Source organism: Gracilinanus agilis, chromosome 2 (assembly GCF_016433145.1).
Source record: "Gracilinanus agilis isolate LMUSP501 chromosome 2, AgileGrace, whole genome shotgun sequence".
Lineage (NCBI taxonomy): Eukaryota > Metazoa > Chordata > Mammalia > Didelphimorphia > Didelphidae > Gracilinanus > Gracilinanus agilis.
Genome location: NC_058131.1, coordinates 473,275,146 through 473,298,607, shown reverse-complemented (window position 1 = coordinate 473,298,607; position 23,462 = coordinate 473,275,146). Strand labels below are relative to the sequence as shown.

The 23,462-nt window shown below is 35.7% G+C and overlaps 1 protein-coding gene across 5 annotated transcripts in view; it reads left to right on the top strand.

The window, feature by feature from the left end:
- KTN1 (kinectin 1) overlaps window positions 1–16,621 on the top strand; it is a 182,434-nt gene extending 165,813 nt beyond the window's left edge. For all 5 annotated transcript variants that reach the window (XM_044664899.1, XM_044664902.1, XM_044664901.1 and 2 more), the window contains 4 exons: window positions 7,851–7,934; window positions 10,213–10,305; window positions 13,623–13,743; window positions 16,141–16,621. In XM_044664899.1, the coding sequence (XP_044520834.1) occupies window positions 7,851–7,934; window positions 10,213–10,305; window positions 13,623–13,724 (279 nt within the window). In that variant the 3' untranslated portion in view covers window positions 13,725–13,743; window positions 16,141–16,621. The remainder of the gene's footprint in view (window positions 1–7,850; window positions 7,935–10,212; window positions 10,306–13,622; window positions 13,744–16,140) is intronic.
- The last annotated feature ends 6,841 nt before the right edge of the window (window positions 16,622–23,462 follow it).

The window sequence follows — 23,462 nt, the reverse complement described above, 5'->3', positions numbered from 1 at the left end:
AAGTTTTCTTTCTTTTCCCTCTGTAACTTATTTACCTTTTCAGGTTTCTCTCCATTTTTGTGGTTCGATATCAAACTTTCCATTCAGCCCTGGTCTTTTCTGTGCAAATACCTGGAATTCTTCAATTTTGTTGAATGCCCATACTTTCCCCTGGAAATATATAGTCAATTTTGATGGGTAGTTGATCCGTGGTTGCAGGCCCAGCTCTCTTGCCTTTCTGAATATTGTATTCCAAGCCTTACGGTCTTTTAGTGTGGAGGCTGCCAGATCCTGTGTGATCCTGATTGGTGCTCCTTGATATTTGAATTGTCTCTTTCTAGCTTCTTGTAAGATTTTTTCTTTTGCTTGAAAGCTTTTGAATTTGGCAATAATATTTCTAACCGATTTCTTCTCTGGGTCGAATATGGTGGGTGTTCTATGGATCCTTTCGATGTCTATATTGCCCTCTTGTAGGACTTCAGGGCAATTTTGCTGAATAATTTCTTTTAGTACGGAGTCCAGGTTTCTATTAATTTCTGGGTTTTCTGGAAGACCAATTATTCTCAAATTGTCTCTTCTAGACCGGTTTTCTTGGTCTGTCACTCTCTCATTGAGATATTTCATATTTCCTTCTATTTTTTCAGTCTTTTGACTTTGTTTTATTTGTTCTTGTTGTCTTGAGAGATCATTGGTTTCTAATTGCTCGACTCTAGCCTTTAGGGACTGGTTATCGGCTATAATCTTTTGGTTTTCGGCTATAATCTTTTGGTATTCCTTTTCAATCTTGTCATTTCTGGTGTTCAATTTGCTTATCAGTTCATTTGATTTCTGAGCCTCACTTTCCAATTGCAAGATTCTACCTTTTAAACTGTTATTTTCTTGCCAGATCTCTTCCATTTTCCTCAGGATCTCAGTTTTGAACTCTTCCATAGCTTGTGAGGAGTTTTCCTTATTTGAGGAGGGTCCGGATGCTTGTTTGTTCTCCTCCTCTGTTTGCTCGGTTGTCTGGATTTTCTCTGTGTAAAAGCTGTCGAGTGTTAAAGACTTCTTCTTTTTGTTATTATTCTTTCTCTTCTGAACCTCCTGATGCTGAGTAGCCATCATTAGCCCAGCAGCTTCTCAGCTTTATCCTCGGGCTCAGTGTCTGTTCCCAATCTATTGGCTCCTGAGGTCTGAATTCTGGTTTTTTCCAAGGTCAAGCCCCCTGGTGGGCCCTCTTGCTTGATCCTCTGCTGGAGGTTTCTTTACAAGTCTCAGGGCGCTGCTTCCACAGTCGTATACCCGTCTGCACTGGTTCCCCACTTAGGCTTAGTTCTGCCTCCACCCACGCCTCTACTCAGCTGGCCCTCTGCCCGCCCAGCGTCCTGCTCCGGCGCGCGCGCTCAGATTTCGCGTGCTTTTTTTGACTTAATGGGGTCCTAAGTCTTGCTGCTGTCAGGAACAGGTCCCGGAGCTGCTGATGACTCGATGGGTGCTCCAAACTTGCTCTATTTCTTTTTAGCTGGGTTCGGAGCTATAGGTGAGTGTGGAGGGGGTGGGGGTGGGGCGGTTGCTCAGCTCGCGATTGAGTGAGTGAGAGCCCTTTTTAGCCTGGAAATGTCTCGATTCCACGTACCTTCCACGCTGTGCCCTGTTGTGGGGTTCCTCCGTTCGTCTGGACTTGTTTTTATGTCCCCTTGAGGAGTTTTGTGTGTTTCGGTCAGGAGAGGTTAAGAGCTGCTTCTTACTCTGCCGCCATCTTAACCCGGAACTCCTCCACTAGGTTTTTAAACATATTGTTGTTCAAAACCCATTTTCATGTTATTATTTGCAATATAGTGATCATTCAGAATCTACATCCCCAAATACATCCTTATTCAACCATATGTTATATTTTTCTTCTGTGTTTCTACTCCCACAGTTCTTTCTCTGGATGTGCATAGCGTTCTTTATCATAAGTCCCTCAGAATTATCCTGGATCATTGCATTGCTGCTAGTAGAGAAGTCCATTACATTTGATTGTGCCATAGTGTATCCATTTCTGTGTACAATGTTCTCCTGGTTCTGCTTCTTTCACTCTGCATCAATTCCTGGAGGTCTTTCCAGTTCACATGGAATTCCTCCTATTCATTTTTCCTTTCAGCATAATAATATTCCATCACCATCAGATACCACAATTTGTTTAGCCATTCCCCAATTGATGGACAGCCCCTCATTTTCCAATTTTTTGCCACCACAAAGAGCACAGCTATAAATATTTTTGTACAAGTATTTTTCCTTATTATTTCTTTCAGGTACAAACCCAGCAGTCATATGGCTGTATCAAAGGGTAGTCTTTTAACGCCCTTTGGGCATAGTTCCAAATTGCCATCCAGAATGGTTGGATCAATTCACAACTCCACCAGCAATGAATTAGTGTCTCAATTTTGCCACATCCCCTGCAATGTTTATTACTTTCCTTTGCTGTCATAGTGGCTAATCTGCTAGGTGTGAGTTGGTACCTCAGAGTTGTTTTGATTTGCATTTCTCTAATTATGAGAGAGTTAGAACACTTTTTTCATGTTCTTATTGACAGTTTTTATTTCTTTCTTTGAAAACTGCCTATTCATGTCCCATGCCCATTTATCAATTGGGAAATGGCTTGATTTGTTTGTACAATTGATTTAGCTCTCTATAAATTTGAGAAATTAGACCTCCGTCGGAGGTTTTGTTTTGTTTTAAATTCTTACATTCCCTCTTAGAAGCAATATTATGTATTGGTTCTATGGCAGAAGAGTGGTAAGTGTTAAGCAATGGGAGTTAAGTGACTTGCCCAGGTTCAGATAGCTAGGAAGTGTCTGAGGCCAGATTTGACCTTAGCACCTCCTATCTCTGGGCCTGCCTCTCAATCCACTGAGTCACCTAGCTACCCCCAGAGGTTTTCGTTATATAGATTTTTTCCCCAATTTGTTTCTTCCCTTCTAATTTTTGTTTCATTGGTTTCGTTCGTACAAAACCTTTTTAATGTAACCAAAATAATTCATTTTACATTTTGTAATATTCTTTAACACTTGCTTGGTCTTAAATTCTTTCCTTTTCCATAGATCTGACAGGTATACTATTCTATGTTAACCTAATTTACTTATAGTTTCCTTCTTTATATTTAAGTCATTTACCCATTTTGAATTATCTTGGTATAGGGTGTGAGATGTTGATCTAAACCCAATCCCTCCCAAACTGTTTTCCAATTTTTCGAGCAGTTTTTGTCAAATAGTGGGTTCTTGTCCCAAAAGCTTGCATCTTTGGGTTTAGCGTATATTATTTACCCTAAGGCTCTTCCATTGATCCTCCCTTCTGTCTCTTAGCCAGTACTAATTGTTTTTATTGACCACAGTTTTAGATCTGGTACTGCTAGACCCCCACCCCTCACTTTTTTTAAATTAGGTCCCTTGATATTCTTGATCTTTAGTTCTTCCAAATGAACTTTATTATATTTTTTTCTAATTCAATAAAAGAAGTTTCTTGGTGGTTTGATAAGTATGGCACTAAATAAGTAAATTAATTTGGGTAGGATTTTCATTTTGTTATATTAGCTCATCCTACCCATGTGCAATCGACGTTTTTCCAATTATTTAGATCTAGTTTTAATTGTGTGAAAAGTGTTTTGTAATTGAGTTCATATAATTCCTGTGTTCATCATAGCAAATAGATTCTTAGATATTTTATATCATATAGGGTGATTTTAAATGGAATTTCTCTTTCTAACTCTTGCTGCTGAGTTGTGTTGGAAATATGTAGAAATGCTAGTGATTTCTGTGGGTTTATTTTGTATCCTGAAATTTTGCTAAAGTTGTTGATTATTTCCACTAGGTTTTTAGTTGATTCTCTTAAAATTCTTTAAGTAGACCATCACATCATATGCAAAGAGTGATAGTTTAGGCTCCTCTTTGCCTACTTTAATCCCTTCAATTTATTTTTCTTCTCTAATTGCTACCACTTAAGTTTCTAGTACATGTTAAATAATATAGGTGATAATGGACATCCATGCTTCACTCCTAGTCTTATTGGGAAGGTTTCTAACTTGTTCCCATTGCAGATGATGCCTGCTGATGGTTTTAAATATATACTGCTTTTTATTTTTAGGAAAGACCCACCTATCCCTATACATTCTAGTTTTTTTCAATACAAAGGAATGTTTTGTTTTGTCAGAGGCTTTTTCTGCATCTATTGAGATAATGTGATTTCTCTTGGTTTGCTTGTTGATATGGTCAATTATGTTGATGGTTTTCCTAATATTAAACCATCCTTGCATTTCTGGTATAAATCCCTCTTGATCATAGTGAATAACCCTTATGATCATTTGCTGGAGTCTTTTTGCTAGTATTCTATTTAAGATTTTTGCATCCATGTTCATTAAGGAGATTGTTCTGTAGTTTTCTTTCTCTATTTTTAGTCTGCCTGGCTTTGGAATCAGTACCATGTTTGTTTCATAAAAGAAATTTGGTGAAAATCCTTCTTTGCTTATTTTGTCAAATGGTATAGTATTGGGATTAGTTGTTCTTTAAATATTTGATAGAATTCACTTGTGAATTCATCTGGCCCTTGGGATTTCTTCTTGGGGAGTTCCATGGTGGCTTGTTCAATTTATTTTTCTGAGATGGGATTGTTTAAGTATTCTATCTCATTTTTTGTTATTCTGGGAAATTTATATTTTTGTAAATATTCACTCATTTCACTTAGTCATATTTATTGCAAAATATTCTTAATAATTACCTTAATTTCCTCATAATTAGAGGTGAGAACACACTTTTCATCTTTGATACAGTTAATTTTATTTTCTTCTTTCTTTTTTATTAGATTGACTAGTACTTTATCTATTTTATTTTTTTTTTCAAAGTACCAGCTCCTTGTTTTATTAACTCAATAGTTCTTTTACTTTAAATTTTATTAATTTCTCCTTTGATTTTTAGGATTTTTCAATTTGGTTTTTATCTTAGAATTTTTAATTTGTTCTCTTTCTAGTTTTTTAAATTTACATGCCCAATTTATTGACCTCTTCCCTCTCTGATTTGTTGATATATGCATTCAGGGATATAAATTTTCCCCTGAATACTGCTTTGGCTGCATCCCATAGGTTTTGATGTGTTGTTCCCTCATCATTCTCTTCAGTGAAATCATTAATTATTTCTATGATTTATTCTTTAACCAACTTTAGAGAATCATATTATTTAATTTCCAATTTTTGATTTGCATCTTAATTATACTTTTTATTGCATTATGATCTGAAAAAGTTGCATTTATTATTTCTGCTTTTTTGCATTTGTTTGCAATGTTTTTATGCCTTGATACATGATCAGTCTTTGTGACTGTACCATGTGCTGCTGAAAAGAAGGTGTATTCCTTTTTGTCCCTATTTATTTTTCTCCATAAATCAATTAACTATTTTTTCTACAATTTCATTCACATCTCTTCTTTCTCTTTTATTTTTTTTGTTTGATTTATCTAGATCTGATAGAGGAAGGTTTAGGTTTCCCAGTAGTATAGTTTTACTATCTATTTCCTCCTTAAGCTCTAATAGTTCCTCCTTTAAAAATCTGGATGCTATATCATTTGGTGCATACATGTTGAGTACTGATATTTCTTCAGTGTCTATACTGATTTTTCATTTGCTGTCCAATAAATTTGGCTCCAGTCTCTTACCTTTACTCTGTGTGTGTGTCTACCTGCCTCATGTGTGTTTATGGTAGGATTTTATATTCTAATACACTCTGCTATCTGCTTCAGTTTTATTGGTGAGTTCATCCCATTCACATTCAGAGTTATGATTACCACCTGTGTATTCCCCATCATTTTGATTTCTTCTTTTAGACCTGACCTTTCTTCTTTCCCTGTTTTCTTCTACACCCGTGTTTCCCTTTTAATCAATTCCCCTTTTCTCCATTCCACATCTTCTTGCTCTGAATAATTCTTCTATCTACTATGATAATGAAAGCAATTTTCAAGAGTTATAGATATCATTTTTCTACATAAAAAATATAACCAATTTAATCTTACTGAAGCCCTTAAAATTTTTTTCTCCCTCTTTATTTTTCACCTTTTTATGATTCTCTTAAATTTTGTATATGGACATCACAATTTCCACTTATTTCTGATTTTTTCTTTAGGAATGCTTGGAAATCTTCTGTTTTGTTAAATGCCCATACTTTCCCCCGAGTCAGTTTAGATCTTGGTTGTAGATCCAATTCTCTTGCCTTCCTGATTATCATATTCCAAGCTTTGAGGTCCTTTAGTGTGGAGGATGCCAGATCCTGTGTAATCATGACTGGAGCTCCTTCATATCTGAATTGTCTCTTTCTGACTGCTTATAATAATTTTTCCTTGGCTTGGAAGCTCTTAAATTTGGTAATTAAATTCCTGGGGGTTGTCTTTTGAGGATTTAATGTAGGGGTTGGTTTATGGGCTCTTTCAATGTCTGTTTTGCTCTCTTGTTAAAGAATATTAGGACAGTTTCTTGGATAATTTCTTGTAATATGATTTTAAGGCTTTAAATTTTTTTCAAACTTTCAGGTACCTATAGTTCTCAAATTGTCTCTCCTTGATCTGTTTTCTCAGTCAGTCATCTTTTCAATGAGACATTTCATGTTCCTTCTATTTTGTCATTCTTTTGACTTTACTTTATTAATTCTTGCTGTCTTGTGAGATCATTAACTTGTACTTGACTAATTCTAGTCATTAAAGACTGATTTTCAGCTATGATCTATCTTTTTTACTTGATTCTTGAACTCCTTTTTGAGTTCCTTGAGAGCTTGTGACCAATTTCCATTTTGGGGGGGAAAGTTTGTATGTATTTGCTTGTTTGCCACTCTGCTGTTGCTTCTGTATTTTCCTCTTTATCTCCATAGAAATTATTCAAGGTCAAAACCTTTTTTTTGCTGCTCATTTCCTTTGCTACTTATGGATTGGGATTCCTGTATGTTGGTGGACATGGCTTTCTTAGCTTCTTTCTTGCAGTGCTTTGCCTTGGTAGTATCTTCCAGGCAGTTCTTTGTGTAGCGTACTTTCAAGCCTTTTTCTCTGAGGCTATTTTTCCTGTCCATGCTGCCTTTGTAGTGGCCAGCTCTTCTTCTGCCCAGTCTCCCCACTCTGCTGCCTAGGCTCCACATTCTTCAGCCTCAGGTCCCAAGTCTTGCTGCGAAGGCCTTGCACTACCCTCAGGGGTAAGTCTCAGAGAATTAGAGATAAAGAATTTAGAGATTGCCCAGCCCTCACTCTATCTCTGGCATGGTAGATAGAATGGGGGGAGGGATGATCAACTTCCACTTTAATAAGTGTAGTTTTGCCCCCTTATAGTGTGGAAATCCCTAACCACTGTCTACCTTTAAGGATGGATCCTGTGGGAGAGCCCCTTTACTCATCTGATTTTGATATGCTTTGTATTGATGGGTTAGAAGGAGATTTAGAAGTTCCTGCTACCCCATGGCCATCTTAGCTCCCACATTTTTAATATATTCTTAGTAATTAACATATATTCATCCAATTTTTTGTAGTCTTTGTAGTTCATATGAATCTCTAATAACTAATAGAGTAGAATGTGTATATCCAGAATCAGTTATTTTAGAAAATCCAAATAGCTGCTTCATGGATAGTAGATGGAAATACCTTCTCAAGGCATTTTCCTCATTTTGTTTTTGCATTTGCAATTTTTCATACTCTAGATACTTTCATTCCTATGACTTTCTTTTCTTGCATTTAGTATTTCAGATGGAGCCACTCTGCTTATCTTTCCTGTACATCTCTCTGTGGCAGCATATTGATTAATGTCTTGTTTCATAGTAACAGTGCTGTCATTGAAGAACTGACAATCTGAAAAGAATACAAATTAATCTCATCATGGTCTTCCTTTATTTTCACAGCTGAAAACACAACTAAATGAAACACTTACAAAACTTAAAATGGAACAAAATGAAAGACAGAAGGTAGCCGGTGACCTGCATAAGGTAACACATCTCTTTGTATTGAGGGTTAATACTGCATTGACAGCATCCTAAATAAGTCCAGAGTAATCGCTTCCTATTCGGATTTTCTTTTGCCTCTTCGGTTTTAAAGTTGTGGCTTGATTTTCAGAGATGTTTCTTTTTTCTTTTTCAATTCTTTTTTTATCTGAAATTTTTTATTTAATTAATTAATTTAGAATGTGTTTCTCTGGTTACATGATTCATGTTCTTTCCCTCCCCTTCTCCCACCCCTCTCCCTTAGCCAATGAGTAATTCCATTGGGTTTTACATGTGTCATTGCTCAAGACCTCTTTCCTTATTAATATTTACATTTGGGTGATTGCTTTGAGTCTATATCCCCAGCCATATACCCATATACCCATTGACCCATGTGATCAAGCAGTTGTTTTTCTTCTGTGTTTCTACTCCCACAGCTCTTTCTTTGGATATGGATAGCGTTCTTTCTCATAAGTCCCTCAGAATTGTCCTGGATCATTGCATTGCTGCTAGTAGAGAAGTCTATTACAATTGATTGTGCCACAGTATATCTGTCTCTGTGTATAAGGTTCTCCTGGTTCTGCTCCTTTCACTCTGCATCAGTTTCTGGAGATTCCAGTTCACACGGAATTCCTTAAGTTCATTATTCCTTTGAGCACAATAGTATTCCATCACCAGCAGATACTACAATTTGTTCAGCCATTCCCCAATTGAAGGGCATCCCCTCATTTTCCAATTTTTTGCCACCACAAAGAGCATGGCTATAAATATTTTTGTACAATTTTTTTCCCTTATGATCTCTTCGGGGTATAAACCCAGCACTGGTATGGCTGTATCAAAAGGCAGACAGTCTTTTAAAGCCTTTTGGGCATAGTTCCAATTTGCCTTCCAGAATGGTTGGATCAATTCATAATTCTACCAGCAATGAATTAATGTCCCAATTTTGCCACATCCCCTCCAACATTTATTATTTTCCTTTGCTGTCATTTTAACCAATCTGCTAGGTTTGAGTTGGTACCTAAGAATTGTTTTGATTTGCATTTCTTTAGAGACATTTCTTAAGATTTTTTATTTAGTATGAATTTCAAAGTTATTGTGTTAGGGTACTTAAAAGTTATTCTTTAACAGACCTCTTTTTGGCTGTTCATATTTAATGCAACCATAATTTTTTTTGGACTATTTATTGGTACTTGTTTACAAACAAAGCTTATTTCTGTCTGTTACATAGTTCAGGCACAGAACTTGAAGATATATAGGCAGGTATTTCTCTATAGAATTAAATTAAATTTGAGTAATTAGACCAATACAGAGAAATTTTTTTTAAACCCTTACCTTCCACCTTAGAATCAATACTGTGTACTGGTTCCAAGGCAGAAGAGTGATAATGGTAGGCAATGGAGGTCAAGTGACTTGCCCAGGGTCACAGGGCTGGGAAGTGTTTGAGGCCAGATTTGAACCAAGGACCTCCTGTCTCTAGGCCTGGTTCTCACTCCACTGAGCTACCCAGCTGTCCCTGAGAAATTTTTTTTTTAAGACCAACTTTTACTTATCTTAACAGTTGTTGCTCTATATGTAACACATTGACGTATGTTTGTTTGTACTAAAGCTTGAACTACAGGAATATTCAGTAAATACATACTCAAATGCCTTTCATAGTTGAGGATAATATTAGAGATAGCTTTTGTTGACATTACACTCAGAAATTATCTCAAATGTCAATAATTGCAAGGCTATTTTTCTGATATGTAAACTTAGGGAATTTTGTTTAAATCTTTTTGATATTTTAAAAAACAAATTTATAAAGCTTTTCTTTAGTACTTTTTTCTTTTAACAAATTTTATGTGTCTTTGTCAGTATCTTTCCAGGAAAGCTTCTTGATTCCTTTAATTTTTCTTTAAGTTATTGTTGATTTATTTGTTTGTTTGTTTTTTAAACCCTTAACTTCTGTGTATTGACTTATAGTGGAAGAGTGGTAAGGGTAGGCAATGGGGGTCAAGTGACTTGCCCAGGGTCACACAGCTGGGAAGTGTCTGAGGCCGGATTTGAACCTAGGACCTCCCGTCTCTAGGCCTGGCTCTCAATCCACTGAGCTACCCAGCTGCCTCCTGTTATTGTTGATTTAAGAAAAACCAGTAATTGTTTTTTAGAAGAGCTGTCATTAAAGGCAAGAATTTTTTTCATGAACTACTGAATAGTTTCTTAATTTTATGTCAAACTCTTATTTTGTCAAATATGCTCTTATTCTTTAGTAAGTTCTGAATTGCCTCTTGTAATTTTATTACAGGCTCAACAATCACTGGATCTTATTCAGTCAGAAATAGTAAGAGCTGCTGGAGACACCAGTATTATTGAAAATAGTGATGTTTCTTCAGAAGTGGTGTGTATTTTCTTCCAAAAACCCCCTTTTCTTTCTTCAAAAACCTAACTGTGGCTGGGAAAAAAAACCTCTGGAAAAATAATTTGTTCCCAGAAATCTTGTTGAAATCAAATTCACTTTTTGTTAGAAAGTAATTCTGTCTTATATATTTCTTACCTTTGAAGTATATTTGGTACTTAGATTTGTTCTAGCTATTGAGTAGCTTCTGATTTTTAAAGATAGATATAGTGCTGTAGGTAATGATACTCACTTAGAGAATCTGAGATACAACACTATTCAACTACTTGTCTGCTTGGTAAAATAGAGATGGAGGTATTAGAGAAAGGAAAAACAAGATTCATATGGGTAGCTATTATTTTGCTTGTAATTTTAGTTCCTGAGGATACTGACATATTAGTTTAAACATTGCTTTAAAACAATCTGAAAGATTGTTTTGGTTCTTTCTTAACCTCTCAATCTCTCATCCACTTGCATTTTTTTATGAGTTATCCAGTAAGACTCTCATAAATATCTGGAGTATGACTGATAGATCAGGGATAGTACTTTCCCTTTGGAGTAAATTAAGAGTAAATAAAATGATATAAAAAAAGACCTCATTATTTTTATAATAGTATGGTCAGTCATTATTTTTTGTAACAACTTTTTTTCACATGATGATGTCACCATCTAAATGAAGTTGTAATGTGAAGCAATTTTTAATGTCCAGTTAAGTAATTAAAACAGAATTTTATCTTTTTAGTATCTTATACTGAAATAGAGTGACACTTTTTACATCTGTTGCAGTGAAGAACAAATAGCAAATTAATGAATAAGAATTTAGTGTCTATTTTGAAGGGTCATATGGTATGTGAGAGATGAAAAGAGCACTGGGATTTTTATAATGGCAGATCTGTATTCTCATTTCCCTTTGACCACTGATTAACTCTGTGAACATGAGCAGGTAGCCCTTAGGTTTAAGTTTCCTTTATTTACTAAATGAGAGTCTTTGGATCTGCAGTAATACAATACAATAATATAATAAATAGCCTATCCTTTTCAGAACCAACTTTTCTTTGACTCCAAATATATTGGGAAGCCTTATGAATGTGTAATTTTATGTTAAGACATTTGGCATTTTTGACTTAAAAGTTGGTTGCAGTTTTAAAAAATGTAAATGAATATAAATGAGGAACCTGGGGAAATATAAAAATATTATCTTTGTAGTTTAAATGGAAAATGTGAAAAGAAATTCTGATCCAGTAGTCCAAAGTATTGGGCTTGCCAAGAAGGATGCTTATTACAGTATAGTCAGATGAGGTATGAAAATCTGCTTATTTGCAATTAATGTTTTTTATTGCGATTTTTGGAAAGGATTTTTACTTTTCTTTTAATGGTTATCCAGAGCACAGTATTTTACATACAGTAGGTTCTTAATAAATTGTTGAATGAATGAAGGAGTGTATTGATGGTTAGTTTTTTTCATTTTGGATTCAGACATTGATTTGATTATAATTCAAATGAATTTCCTAGAATGCCGTTTATTAGTGCAGTATTTAACATTGAAAAAAAGTCTGTCTCACAGAGAACTTTAGGTAGTGATACTTGGGTTTAAAAGCATTTTGTTTTTAGGATGGACAAAGCCTGTAAACTATGATGATCTATTCATAAAATAAACAGCCTAAGCATTTTGAGGAACATGCTTTCTTATTTCCCTGTTAACCAGTCAGCAAATCACAATAAAATATTTTCACAGTATATCTACATTTGGCACAGAGTAAATGTCTTTATTTCTAAGAAATCTCAAATGTGTGACATGGGGTCCAAAAAATCCTTCTTCCCACCTTTTTTCTATGGAATGATATAGTAATTTTTTCTCTATAGTATACATTTTACCTGGGCAGTACATTTTTATTGTTTATATGTCTTCGCTGTCTACTTTTAAATTGTCCTTCATTTAAAAGGAACACAATATAGATTTGAGAGAAAGTGTGATGTCTAGGATAAGTGAGATAGCCTTACTGACATCAAGAAGACTTGGTTCAGATCCTACCTCTGACTCTTGTTGGTTCTGTGATCCTGGGCAAGTTGCTTGACCGCTCAGTGCTCCAGCAGACTTTGAGATTCTTAGTTGTAGAACATTTGCAGGTCTTCACTGGTAGAGGGAGTTTTTTTACTTAATGTCCTATACCAATTAAAAATCACAGTTCTAGACTAAAATTAATAAATAGTAGTATTGTTAGAATTAACCAATCCACATTCCCATAGGTTCTCCTTTCTTCCATTCTTTTAAATCCTGAAACATTTTTCTGCACTCTTTTTTTTTTTTTTAAATTTTTTTTTATTTGAACCCCTCTTTTCTGTATGGACTTTACCCTATTCACACTGGATTGGATCAAAACAAAGAGGAAGCAAGTAAAATGATTCCTATACATAGTAGAGCTCTTAGAAATAGTCCATCTGCTCCTTTAGACAATTCTTGACTTCATTTTGCCAATTTCTAGGTTAGAACTGCATTGAGAGAGGGATAGATGGTAAAGGTGATGGTCCCACTGAACTCTGAAATGTGTTCAGTTCTGGATGCTACAATTTAGAAAAGGCTTAGAAAAGCTAAAGGTTATCTAGAAGAGAGTAACTAGAATACTGAAGGACCTTATATCCATGAGAAGTGAGAGCACACGATAGCTGTGTTCAGGTATTTGAAGGGCTGTCACATGAAAGGTAATGGCTTGTCCTTTTTAGCCCCAGAGAGCAAAATCACAAGTAATAGGTAGAAGTTACAGAGAGAATAATTTGGGTTTCAAGTCAGGAAAAATGTTCTATTAGACATATTCATCAATGGAAAGGCAGTGTAAAGATGTGGTGGGCTCTCCTCTCAATTGAGATCTCCAAGCAGAGGCTGAATGACCACTTGTGAAAGGAATTCTTCACTAGTATGAATTGCATTAGATGACCACCAAGGTCATCAATGAAGCACACAGTAAATTTTAGATGATTTAATATTGTATACAAAATGAAGCTGTTTATTCACTGTTTAGAAAGTAAATCATAACCAAGTGCCCTACTCTCTATAGGCATTATTTTACTTGCTTCCTTCTTGTTTTGATCTAATGTTTTTGTGTCATTGTGCATTAATGATGTAGTATTTTCCATCCATATCATTATCATGAGACATATACACATACATATATATAAAAGTGTGTGTATATACATATTTTAGCTTACTCATATATCTTAAAAATAAGGTCTATTAATTATTTCTGGGTATTATTTGGAAATTCTTTTGCTTAGAGTTATAAATAAGGGCTTTCCCCCTCTCCACTTTGAATCTTTTATTTTAGGAATCTTCTGAGAAAGAGAGAATTTCTGTAAGTCTAAATCAGACGGTAACACAGTTACAGCAACTACTCCAGGCAGTAAACCAACAGCTCACAAAGGAATAAGAAAACTATAAGATAATAGGTAAGAAACGAATAAAGAATGTTGCACAATTTGTTGTAAGTGCTGCATGAAAGTTATTTTAATATAAGGAGGTAGCCCTTAAATAGGCAGATAAGATTTATCACAGTAGCAGTTTTAGATCTACTCCACTTGATATCTTCAAAGTAAGTTTGGATCTGATTACTTTCAGTTCTCTGAGGGAAAGAATCTTATGAACAAAGATTTCCTTCTTTTTAGCCTTGTCTGGGGTCTTATAACTTGATAAAGAACATCTGGAATTTTTTTTTTAAACCCCCCGTACTTCGGTGCATTGTCGCATAGGTGGAAGAGTGGTAAGGGTGGGCAATGGGGATCAAGTGACTTGCCCAGGGTCACACAGCTGGGAAGTGGCTGAGGCCGCATCTGGAATTTTTAATCATAAAGTTTGGCTTTTTAAAAAGTTTTTATTTATTTCCATAACTCCTGCAGCTTTACAATGTTTTTTATTAATTTATTCTAATCTTAATGTTTAGTAATATCATGTGATTCTAAAATAACAGAAAATTATGCTGTGCTGGTAGCATAAAGTTGTTACAAATCTGTAAAAAAAATTTAACTCAGATTTTTTTTAAATTAAAGATTGATGTTGATATCACTTTGAAATTTAGGGATTGTTAAAACTTTTAGCTTTCTACTGAATACTCCACGAGAACTATTTCTCTTTGACTTATGGAAATAGATGCTTTTTTTTTTAAAGCCGAAAAAAATAGATGCTTTTTAAAAGTTAAATGCAGTATTTTTAAAAAAAAATTTTATTGTCATGCAAAACACACTTCCATATTGGTCATTGTTGTAAGAGCACATTTATATGTAGTTCAAACCCCAAAATAAAACAATAAATACACTCATGTGAAAAACAACTCCCAACAGTTCTCTCGCTGGAGGTGGATAGCATTAATCCTCTCAAGATTGTACCAGATCATTACAATCCTGTGAGCTGCCAGGTTTTCACAGATAATCAACGTCCACTATTGTTGTTGTGTACAGTGTTCTTCCAGTTCTGTTTATTATATCTGCATCAGTTCCTGCAGATCTTTTCAGTTTTTTCTGAAATAATTTTGCTTAAGATTTCTCAAAGCACAATAATATCCCATTACCAACAAATACCACAATTTTAAACCCAGTATTGTTAAATCATAAATAAATTAATGTGATTTTATATATTTTAGATATTTGGTTATGTATTCTTGAGAGTAGTTATTTCCCTTTTTAAATATGTATGAACATGCCTTTGTGTAAATGTGAATAAAATAGCCAACATATTTTACTTTGAAATTTTGTGCATTTTGAGAAATCAGGAAAGACTAGCAAATCAAAAGTGAGGGATATCTTTAAATTCCTTGTTGTATTGAATCATGATTTTTTTTTTTTAAACAGTACTGTGTATTGGCTCCAAGGCAGAAGAGTGGTAAGGGCTAGGCAATGGGGGTTAAGTGACTTGTCCAGGGTCACATAGCTAGGAAATGTCTGAGGCCAGATTTGAACCCAGGACCTCCCATCTCTAGGTCTGGCTCTCAATCCACAGAGCCACTCAGCTGCCCCCATTGAATCATGATTTTTAAATTTGAAGAACTTTGTTTTTAAATACTCTTAAGCCTAGTCTCAGCTTCATAATATTTCTGCTGAAAATGCACATATCTTTCCTTAAAAAGAAAAAAGATTAAGAAGACCGAAGAGGGGTTTTTACACTATGTAAATATTTATTAGCATTTTCTTCACTGCTCCTAAGATTGACAATTTAAAAATCTTTTATTTTTTGGTCCCCAGGCATCTATTGTTTTCAAGATCTCTTATCTTATGCTGGCTTTTGAAAATAAAATTGATAGCTAAGATTTATGGTCAAGTAAACCTTTTGGGGTTATAGTTTTCTAATCTGTAAAATGTAAGGGCTAGCAAGGACCTCTAAAATTTCTTCCAGTTCTAATTAGATTTTAATAATACAGTTGATCACCTTGTTTGTGTGTCAGAACTTTTAGAAACATTAAGGGATACTAAGTATTTTCTCTGAGTTCATTCTAATATAATTATTTTCTCATCTCTAAAGGCTTTTTCAAATGTTTCTGTAACCCTTAATTTCTGTGTATTGGCTACTAGGTGGAAGAATGGTAAAGGTGGGCAATGGGGGTCAAGTGACTTGCCCAGGGTCACACAGCTGGGAAGTGTCTGAGGCCGGATTTGAACCTAGGACCTCCCGTCTCTAGGCCTGACTCTCAATCCACTGAGCTACCCAGCTGCCCCCTCTGATTACTTTTTAGTACTATTACTTCAACCATAGTTAAAATGACCATTACTAGAACCACATAAGGTTTATTCAGTAGTTTTCTTTTGAATACATCTCATTTCTTTGTTTTGAATACATATATTTCCTTTCTTTTGCAGAGTGAAGTCACTGGGAAATTTAAACTGTTCATTTGAGGATAGCAGAAGGCATTGTATTATATTTTGCCAAATTAAAGCCTTATTTATGTTTTCACCCTTTCTACTTTGTCAGAAGCACTGAACAGAGTTTTTGTCTTTTCTAATCCTTGTTAGACTACTGATTTAAAGAGAAAAATAAAAACCTCAACTCTGTAGACACCTTCAGAGTTTAGTTTTATAATAAAAACTGTTTGGATAATTAGACCTTTACATTCCTGATGATAAACCTGTAATCTTTTATTTTGCTCAATAAAGTTTCAAAAGATTACAAGGCTCTAAAACGCTAACATTTTAATACTGATGTTGTACACTGTTTTACTTAACATTTTGGGGAGTAGCAGCCTCTGACTTCAACCTCAAGTAAAAACTTTTTTGTTGTTGTTGCTCATGTTATCAGTTTTTGTAATGGTGTCAGCAAATAAAGGGATGCTTATTATTCAAACCTGACTTGTATTTTTATTTTTTCCAAAAAAATGAGTTAATCATTGTTTAACCATTACAATGCATACCCACATATAGTCTAAGAGCAGAATTATATTTGTTGAAATAATTGCTCAGTTGAAGAGAGAGCTACCATAGTAACTATTACTGCTTTCCCTTCTGTCCTTGCTCCATTCTTCCCTTTTCCATCCAAAAAATGATGTCATGTAAGGTTACTCCAATTTTTACTCATCTCTTCTTGAAAGTGGCTTTATTACTTATGATCCCATTCAGTGATAAGTACGGACAGTGTGCCGTGCCTTTTTTTTCACTGGCCAGCCCCTATTACTGCAGAGAGGAAGAGAGTGAATTGAATGAACAAAAAAGCATTTTGTAAGTATTACTCTGGGGAAAACACTGTGCTAAGTATTGGGAATAGAAATAGAAAAATACAAAAACCTTTTTTCTCAAGGAACTTATATTTCATTGAGAATCAACTTGTCAAAGTTGTTGAGCTGCAAGTCAAAAGGAAAGTCAGTGGTCCTTAGGATGTAGTCCCAAAGCAGATGGTAAAACATTTTAATGGTATTTCCATAGATAAAAACCATATCAATTTTTGTCACTTGAGCACATCAAGGATATTGGCAAGAACATCCTCTTCTGAGTCTTTAGTAGCTAAGGCTGTAGCATCTACAGAGGCACTCACCAGCTTCCAACTTCACAAGGGTTTAACTTGTCTACTGCTTCAGCTAGCCTGACACACTTGGAATATGAGGGCAGGGGATTATATCCCACTTTACCAAATACCTCTCATCTTGCTCAAAATGGTGGAACCTCACTCACCCTGATGGATCTGGGATTGCCCTCTATCCCCTTATTTCCAGTGACTAGAAGGAGTATATATTGCATTATCCACTACTACAAAAATGCTTTCACAGGGTGTTAGAATGACATGCAGAAGAATTTTTGTTTCTCATTGAAAGGGGCATGTGAGCAATGTGAGCAAACAAGGTGGAGGACTAGATATTTTTTCTGACTTAGGATTTTACAACTTAAACAGGAATCACACTGAAGAGAGAAAGCAATTTTAGCTATTTGTATGATTTAGAACAAATGAGGCAAAAACCCAAATAACCAACAGAAGACTAATAATACTTGATCCCTAACACAGAAGGAAGAAAACTCAAAAGACCTCATGCAAAAGCAGATAAACTTTATGGAGATATTTATAACAGAAGATAATATTTCTTCCAGATCAGTTGAAATAGTTCAGACATCTATGAAAAATAACTGCGAAACAAAGGAAAATAAATCACCTGATGATACAGAGGGCCCTGTGGACACCTAAGAAGGCCTGGAACCACAGTGGAATGTTTCTTAATGGTTTAAATGAGAATTGTTGAAATGAAATTTTTGGCCTGAGATAATTGGCAGAATAGAAACACTTGAATCAGTGGCAAGTCTCCTCAATGAGGCAAAAGAGTAAGTAGAAATGCAGATAAATGGAAGTGAAGGACAATGGAAGAAAAGCAAAAAAGATAACATTAAAAGAAAACTATTTATACAAGCAAAACAAACTCAGGACCTGTAGAGACAGGTTAAGGATTATAAGTTTCCCTAAATACAAGTTTTAAAAAATCTACACCAAAATGGAAGAAAGAATGCTAAAAATTTTCCCTGACAAAGTCTTAAGAATCCACAGATTATCCATTGGGTGGGGTTGGGGGGTGGGACTATACAGTCACCCTCCAAGATTTATATGGAATGGAACATATCCAAATTTGAGAAAGATCTTTCAAATGTAATGGGAAAGAAATTCAAATAACAAAGACTATTTTGCACTTACAGAAACCGTGGTAAGGAATGGAATAATGTATTCTGAAAAGTAAAGATATACAAGATGCAACTGAAGGTGACTTGCCTGGCAAACCTAACCGTTAATGAGAAATGGTGAACATTAAATCCGAGACATTCAAAACATTCCTAGAAAGAAAATTAGATCTGAGGGAACTGTTTGTTTCTTAAAATACCCCAGACAACAGAAATTTTAAAAAAATGTAATCAAGGACTGCAACAAAATAACAGACTTTTAAGAGATTTCTTTCAAACTGCATAAAAGAAAAGTAGGGTGAAAGCAAAAATCATAAATGTGCTGGTGGAGAAACAGGCTTGAAACAATCATGCTCATGATAATTCAACTACATAGATACCTATCTTCATAGGTGATGTGGTGGGATTTTGTGGGAATTAAATTACAGAATAGGAGAGTATATTAAAAGAGAGGGAAGGAAGAAAACGGGAATATACAATGTATTCAAGTCAAAGACTAGAATGAAGGGAAAATGATTCTTGTAACTCTTAGAAGGGAACCTACAGGAGAATGGGCAAGGAGGTAAAGGTAGAATTATTTGGAAAGGGAGAAATCTTGTTTCATTAGTGGGAGAGGGTGCCTCTAATGAATGCTCCCATGAGTGTAGAGGTACTCTTTTATAAAGGGAAATGGAGACCATATAATGGGTATAATTTGTGGGAATTTAGCACTTAGACAACTTTCTGCCTTAGGGGGAGAATCAGTTTCTAGGAATAACTGATGCCCAGAAGAATAGGATGTATGAGGGCATGGAGGTAGGGAGGAGATGTCAAGGCAAATGGCAAAAAAGACCTTCAAAAAGCCAAAGATCAATAATGAATTGTACAGTTAGGAACATAGGGAAAGAAATCCTTTTTAGAAAAAGATGTAGAAAATTAAGATATAAAAATTTTAAATGTGGACTAGAGAAATTTTGAATAATAAGGTTCTTTTAAAAAATAAGAGTATCGCTGGGAAAGTTTGGACAGAAGACAGGATATTAAACCTATTTCCTATTGAAGGTGTTTGTAATTTTGATGGTTTCTTATTGCTTTGGAAAGAAAAATTGTTAGCATTGGCATTTTTTCATTGGAATCTTTTTTCCCATTATGTAAAATCCAAAGGATACCAGCTGAGACATAAACCTTAGGCTTTGTGAATAACAGACTTCAATGGTATTCTAGTTCACAAAATAATTCATAAGTTATAATAGGTGTTTCAAAAAATAACTTAAAATATTTGCATCTTATAGGGAATTTTTTTGCCCTTAGTAAGAATACATTCTGTGCAAATCAATACACTGTGCTTAAATTTTTTCTTGATACCTACTTTTTGCCTCCTTTTCTATCTTATATTGCCAGCAGCAGACAGTGAATCTCATTTCTGGGTTAGATTTACTTGATTAAAAAAATTTTTTTTTTTAGATTTACTTGAGATTTGAAAAGAAAAAGATGAAAATGAGCAAGTAGAGGCTTATTTACAAATTAAGAGAATAAGGACAATTTTTTTGACTAGGGAAATTGGCGTAAATATCATTTGAAAAGAAACTTATCCAACACTGAATTCTAGAGCTAGGAGGAAAATTAAGAGATTGTCTACTTGAGTATAGCTCTGCCCCTCAACCTCCAATTAATATTAAAAGTCAGAAAATTCCCAGTTTGACCTTTGGGGGGGTCATAGTGTGAGAGATAAATAATATTGTGATAAAAATCTGGAGATTGGTTCAGTAAACCATCAACACTTACTTATTATGAGGAGAGGTAGGTGGAGGAAAAAGGAGATTATAGCTCTTATATTGTATAACTATTCCTAAAAAACCTAAACCCTACACAAAAAAGCCTAAGAAATCCTAAATCTAACTGCTTTCTGGGGCGAGATCTTCTTGCCTGACAAAGCAGGCCTAACTAACCTACATTGACTATTTTAAGATTAAATTCTCTATCTCGCTATTTAATCTAAATCAATAAGTCTTTATCTCCTCCAACCTCCTTAACCAATATCTGAATCCAAACTCTCTGAAGTCAACTGTCAGATCCTCTTGATAGAGAGAGAGCGACACAGACCCTTAGACCTGCTCCCTTAGAAACAAGAGAAAATGGAACCCTTCTCTTAACTGATTTTTTTTTTCTTTTATAGTTGGTCTCTTAAAGAGACAGAGAGTGAGAGCTATCTGTTTCTGCCTCTTAAAGTGACAGAATGAGATTAACTCCCTCTAACATCTGCTCATCACGAGACAGAATGAAATTAAGAAAACTCTTTATAGCAATAATGAGGAACTGAAATGTAAACTGATGTTTAGCATCTCTTCTTTCAAGCCCCACTGATAAAAAGTAAGCTATAATCTATGAGTTAAAATTCAAAGGTTTTTCTAAACTGATTTTGCCATTTTTATGTTTGTGAAAGGTAAAAAAGATACCTATGTCACTTGAGTACATAGACATAACCTGCTGTTAACAGCAGAGCCATTGAATCTTAGGAGTATCTTCACTTGTATCAAAAACTGTTGGAGTAGTTGGCATGCAGAGAACAATCCAATTTTAGATGCACTAGCAACCAGAGAGAGGGAGTCTAATTTGCATGGAGTTCCAGGAGAGGGTGGGCCCCTTGAAAGGGCTATGACAGTGATGCAATTCTGAATGTTCTCTCTCTTGTTGGTACCCTGGAGCAAAGCCTTATTTGCCCTCTGCTGGTTAAAGCTCTGCTAGCAAGGCTTTCCAAAATCTTAACAGGAAAGAAACATTTAAAAACTCCATGATGGTTCCGGGTTAAGATGGCGGCAGAGTAAGAAGCAGCTCTTAACCTCTCCTGACCAAAACACACAAAACTCCTCAAGGGGACATAAAAACAAGTCCAGACAAACGGAGGAACCCCACAAAAGGGCACAGCGTGGAAGGTACGTGGAATCGAGACATTTCCAGGCTATAAAGGGCTCTCACTAAATCGCGGGCTGAGCAACCGCCCAACCCCCACCCCCTCCACACACAAAATCTATAGCTCTGAAGCCAGCTAAAAAGAAATAGAGCAAGTTTGGGGCACCCATCGAGTCATTGGCAGCTCCGGGGCCTGTTCCTGAGAGCAGCAAGATTTAGGACCCCAATAAGCCAGAGCTTATTGAGCGCGAGGGCAGAGAGTGGACGCCCAGCGCAGAGCGCACAGGCACTGTCAGAGGCGTGGGTGGAGGCAGACACAGCCAGGAACTAAAGCTCTGAAAACCTGAGTGGGGAACCAGTGTAGACCGGTATACGACTGTGGAAGCAGCGCCCTGAGACTTGTAAAGGAACCTCCTGCAGACGATCAAGCAAGGGGGTCCACTAGGGGGCTTGACCTTGGAAAAAACCAGAACTCAGACCTCAGGTACCAATAGACTGCGGACAGACACTGAGCGCGAGGATAAACCTGAGAAGCTGCTGGGCTAATGATGGCTACCCAACCTCAGGAAACTCAGAAGAGAAAGAATAACAACAAGAAAAAGAAGCCCTTAACACTCGACAACTTTTACACAGAGAAAATCCAGACAACCGAGCAAACAGAGGAGGAGAACAAACAAGCATCCGGACCCTCCTCAAATAAGGAAAACTCCTCACAAGCTATGGAAGAGTTCAAAACTGAGATTTTGAGGAAAATGGAAGAGATCTGGCAAGAAAATAACTGTTTAAAAGGTAAAATCTTGCAATTGAACACCAGAAATGACCAGATTGAAAAGGAATTCCAGAAGATTATGGCCGAAAACCAAAAGATTATAGCCGAAAATCAATCCCTAAAGCCTAGAATCGAGCAATTGGAAGCTAACGATCTCTCAAGACAACAAGAACAAATAAAACAAAGTCAAAAGACTGAAAAAATAGAAGGAAACATGAAATATCTCAATGAGAGAGTGACAGACCAAGAAAACCGGTCTAGAAGAGACAATTTGAGAATAATTGGTCTTCCAGAAAAACCAGAAATTAATAGAAACCTGGACTCTGTACTAAAAGAAATTATTCAGCAAAATTGCCCTGAAGTACTACAACAAGAGGGCAATATAGACATCGAAAGGATTCATAGAACACCCACTACATTCGACCCAGAGAAGAAATCGGTTAGAAATATTATTGCCAAATTCAAAAGCTTTCAAGCAAAAGAAAAAATCTTACAAGAAGCCAGAAAGAGACAATTCAAATATCAAGGAGCACCAATCAGGATCACACAGGATCTGGCAGCCTCCACGCTAAAAGACCGTAAGGCTTGGAATACGATATTCAGAAAGGCAAGAGAGCTGGGCCTGCAACCACGGATCAACTACCCATCAAAATTGACTATATATTTCCAGGGGAAAGTATGGGCATTCAACAGAATTGAAGAATTCCAGGTATTTGCACAGAAAAGACCAGGGCTAAATGGAAAGCTTGACATCGAACCACAAAAATCGAGAGAAACCTGAAAAGGTAAATAAGATACAGAGGGGAAAGAAAGAAAACTTATAATTTTTAAATTTGCCTTTTTAAGGGCCTCAGTGAGATCTAATTATCTGTATTCCTATGTAGAGAAATGTTATGTATAATTCTCTGTAGTGAACTCTATTCACTATTATAACATTCACTATTATAGTAATCAGAAGAATAATTCACAGGGTGAGGATGGAACACTAAATAATCTAAGATGGCATGGGGGATGGGAAAGAGGGGGTAAATGGCAGGGAACACCAAGAGAAACTTGAGTGAATAAGAAAATAGAATATTCTATTACACACAAAGAGGGCATGGGAGGGAGAGGGGACAAATACTATTATAAGAAGGAGAGGAAGAGAGCATTAAGAGGTAATAATCAAACCTTACTCTTAGTGTAATCAATCCGGAGAGGGAAGAGTAGCTTTATTATCCATTGGGATAAAAAACTCTATCTAACCCTACTGAGAAAGTCAGAAGGGATAAACCAAGGGGAGCAGGGGAGTGGGAAGGTCAAAAAAGGGAGGGGAGAAGGGGGAGGGAATTCATAAGGCCTTTAAAAACAAAAAGAGGGGGAAAAATAAGGGAGG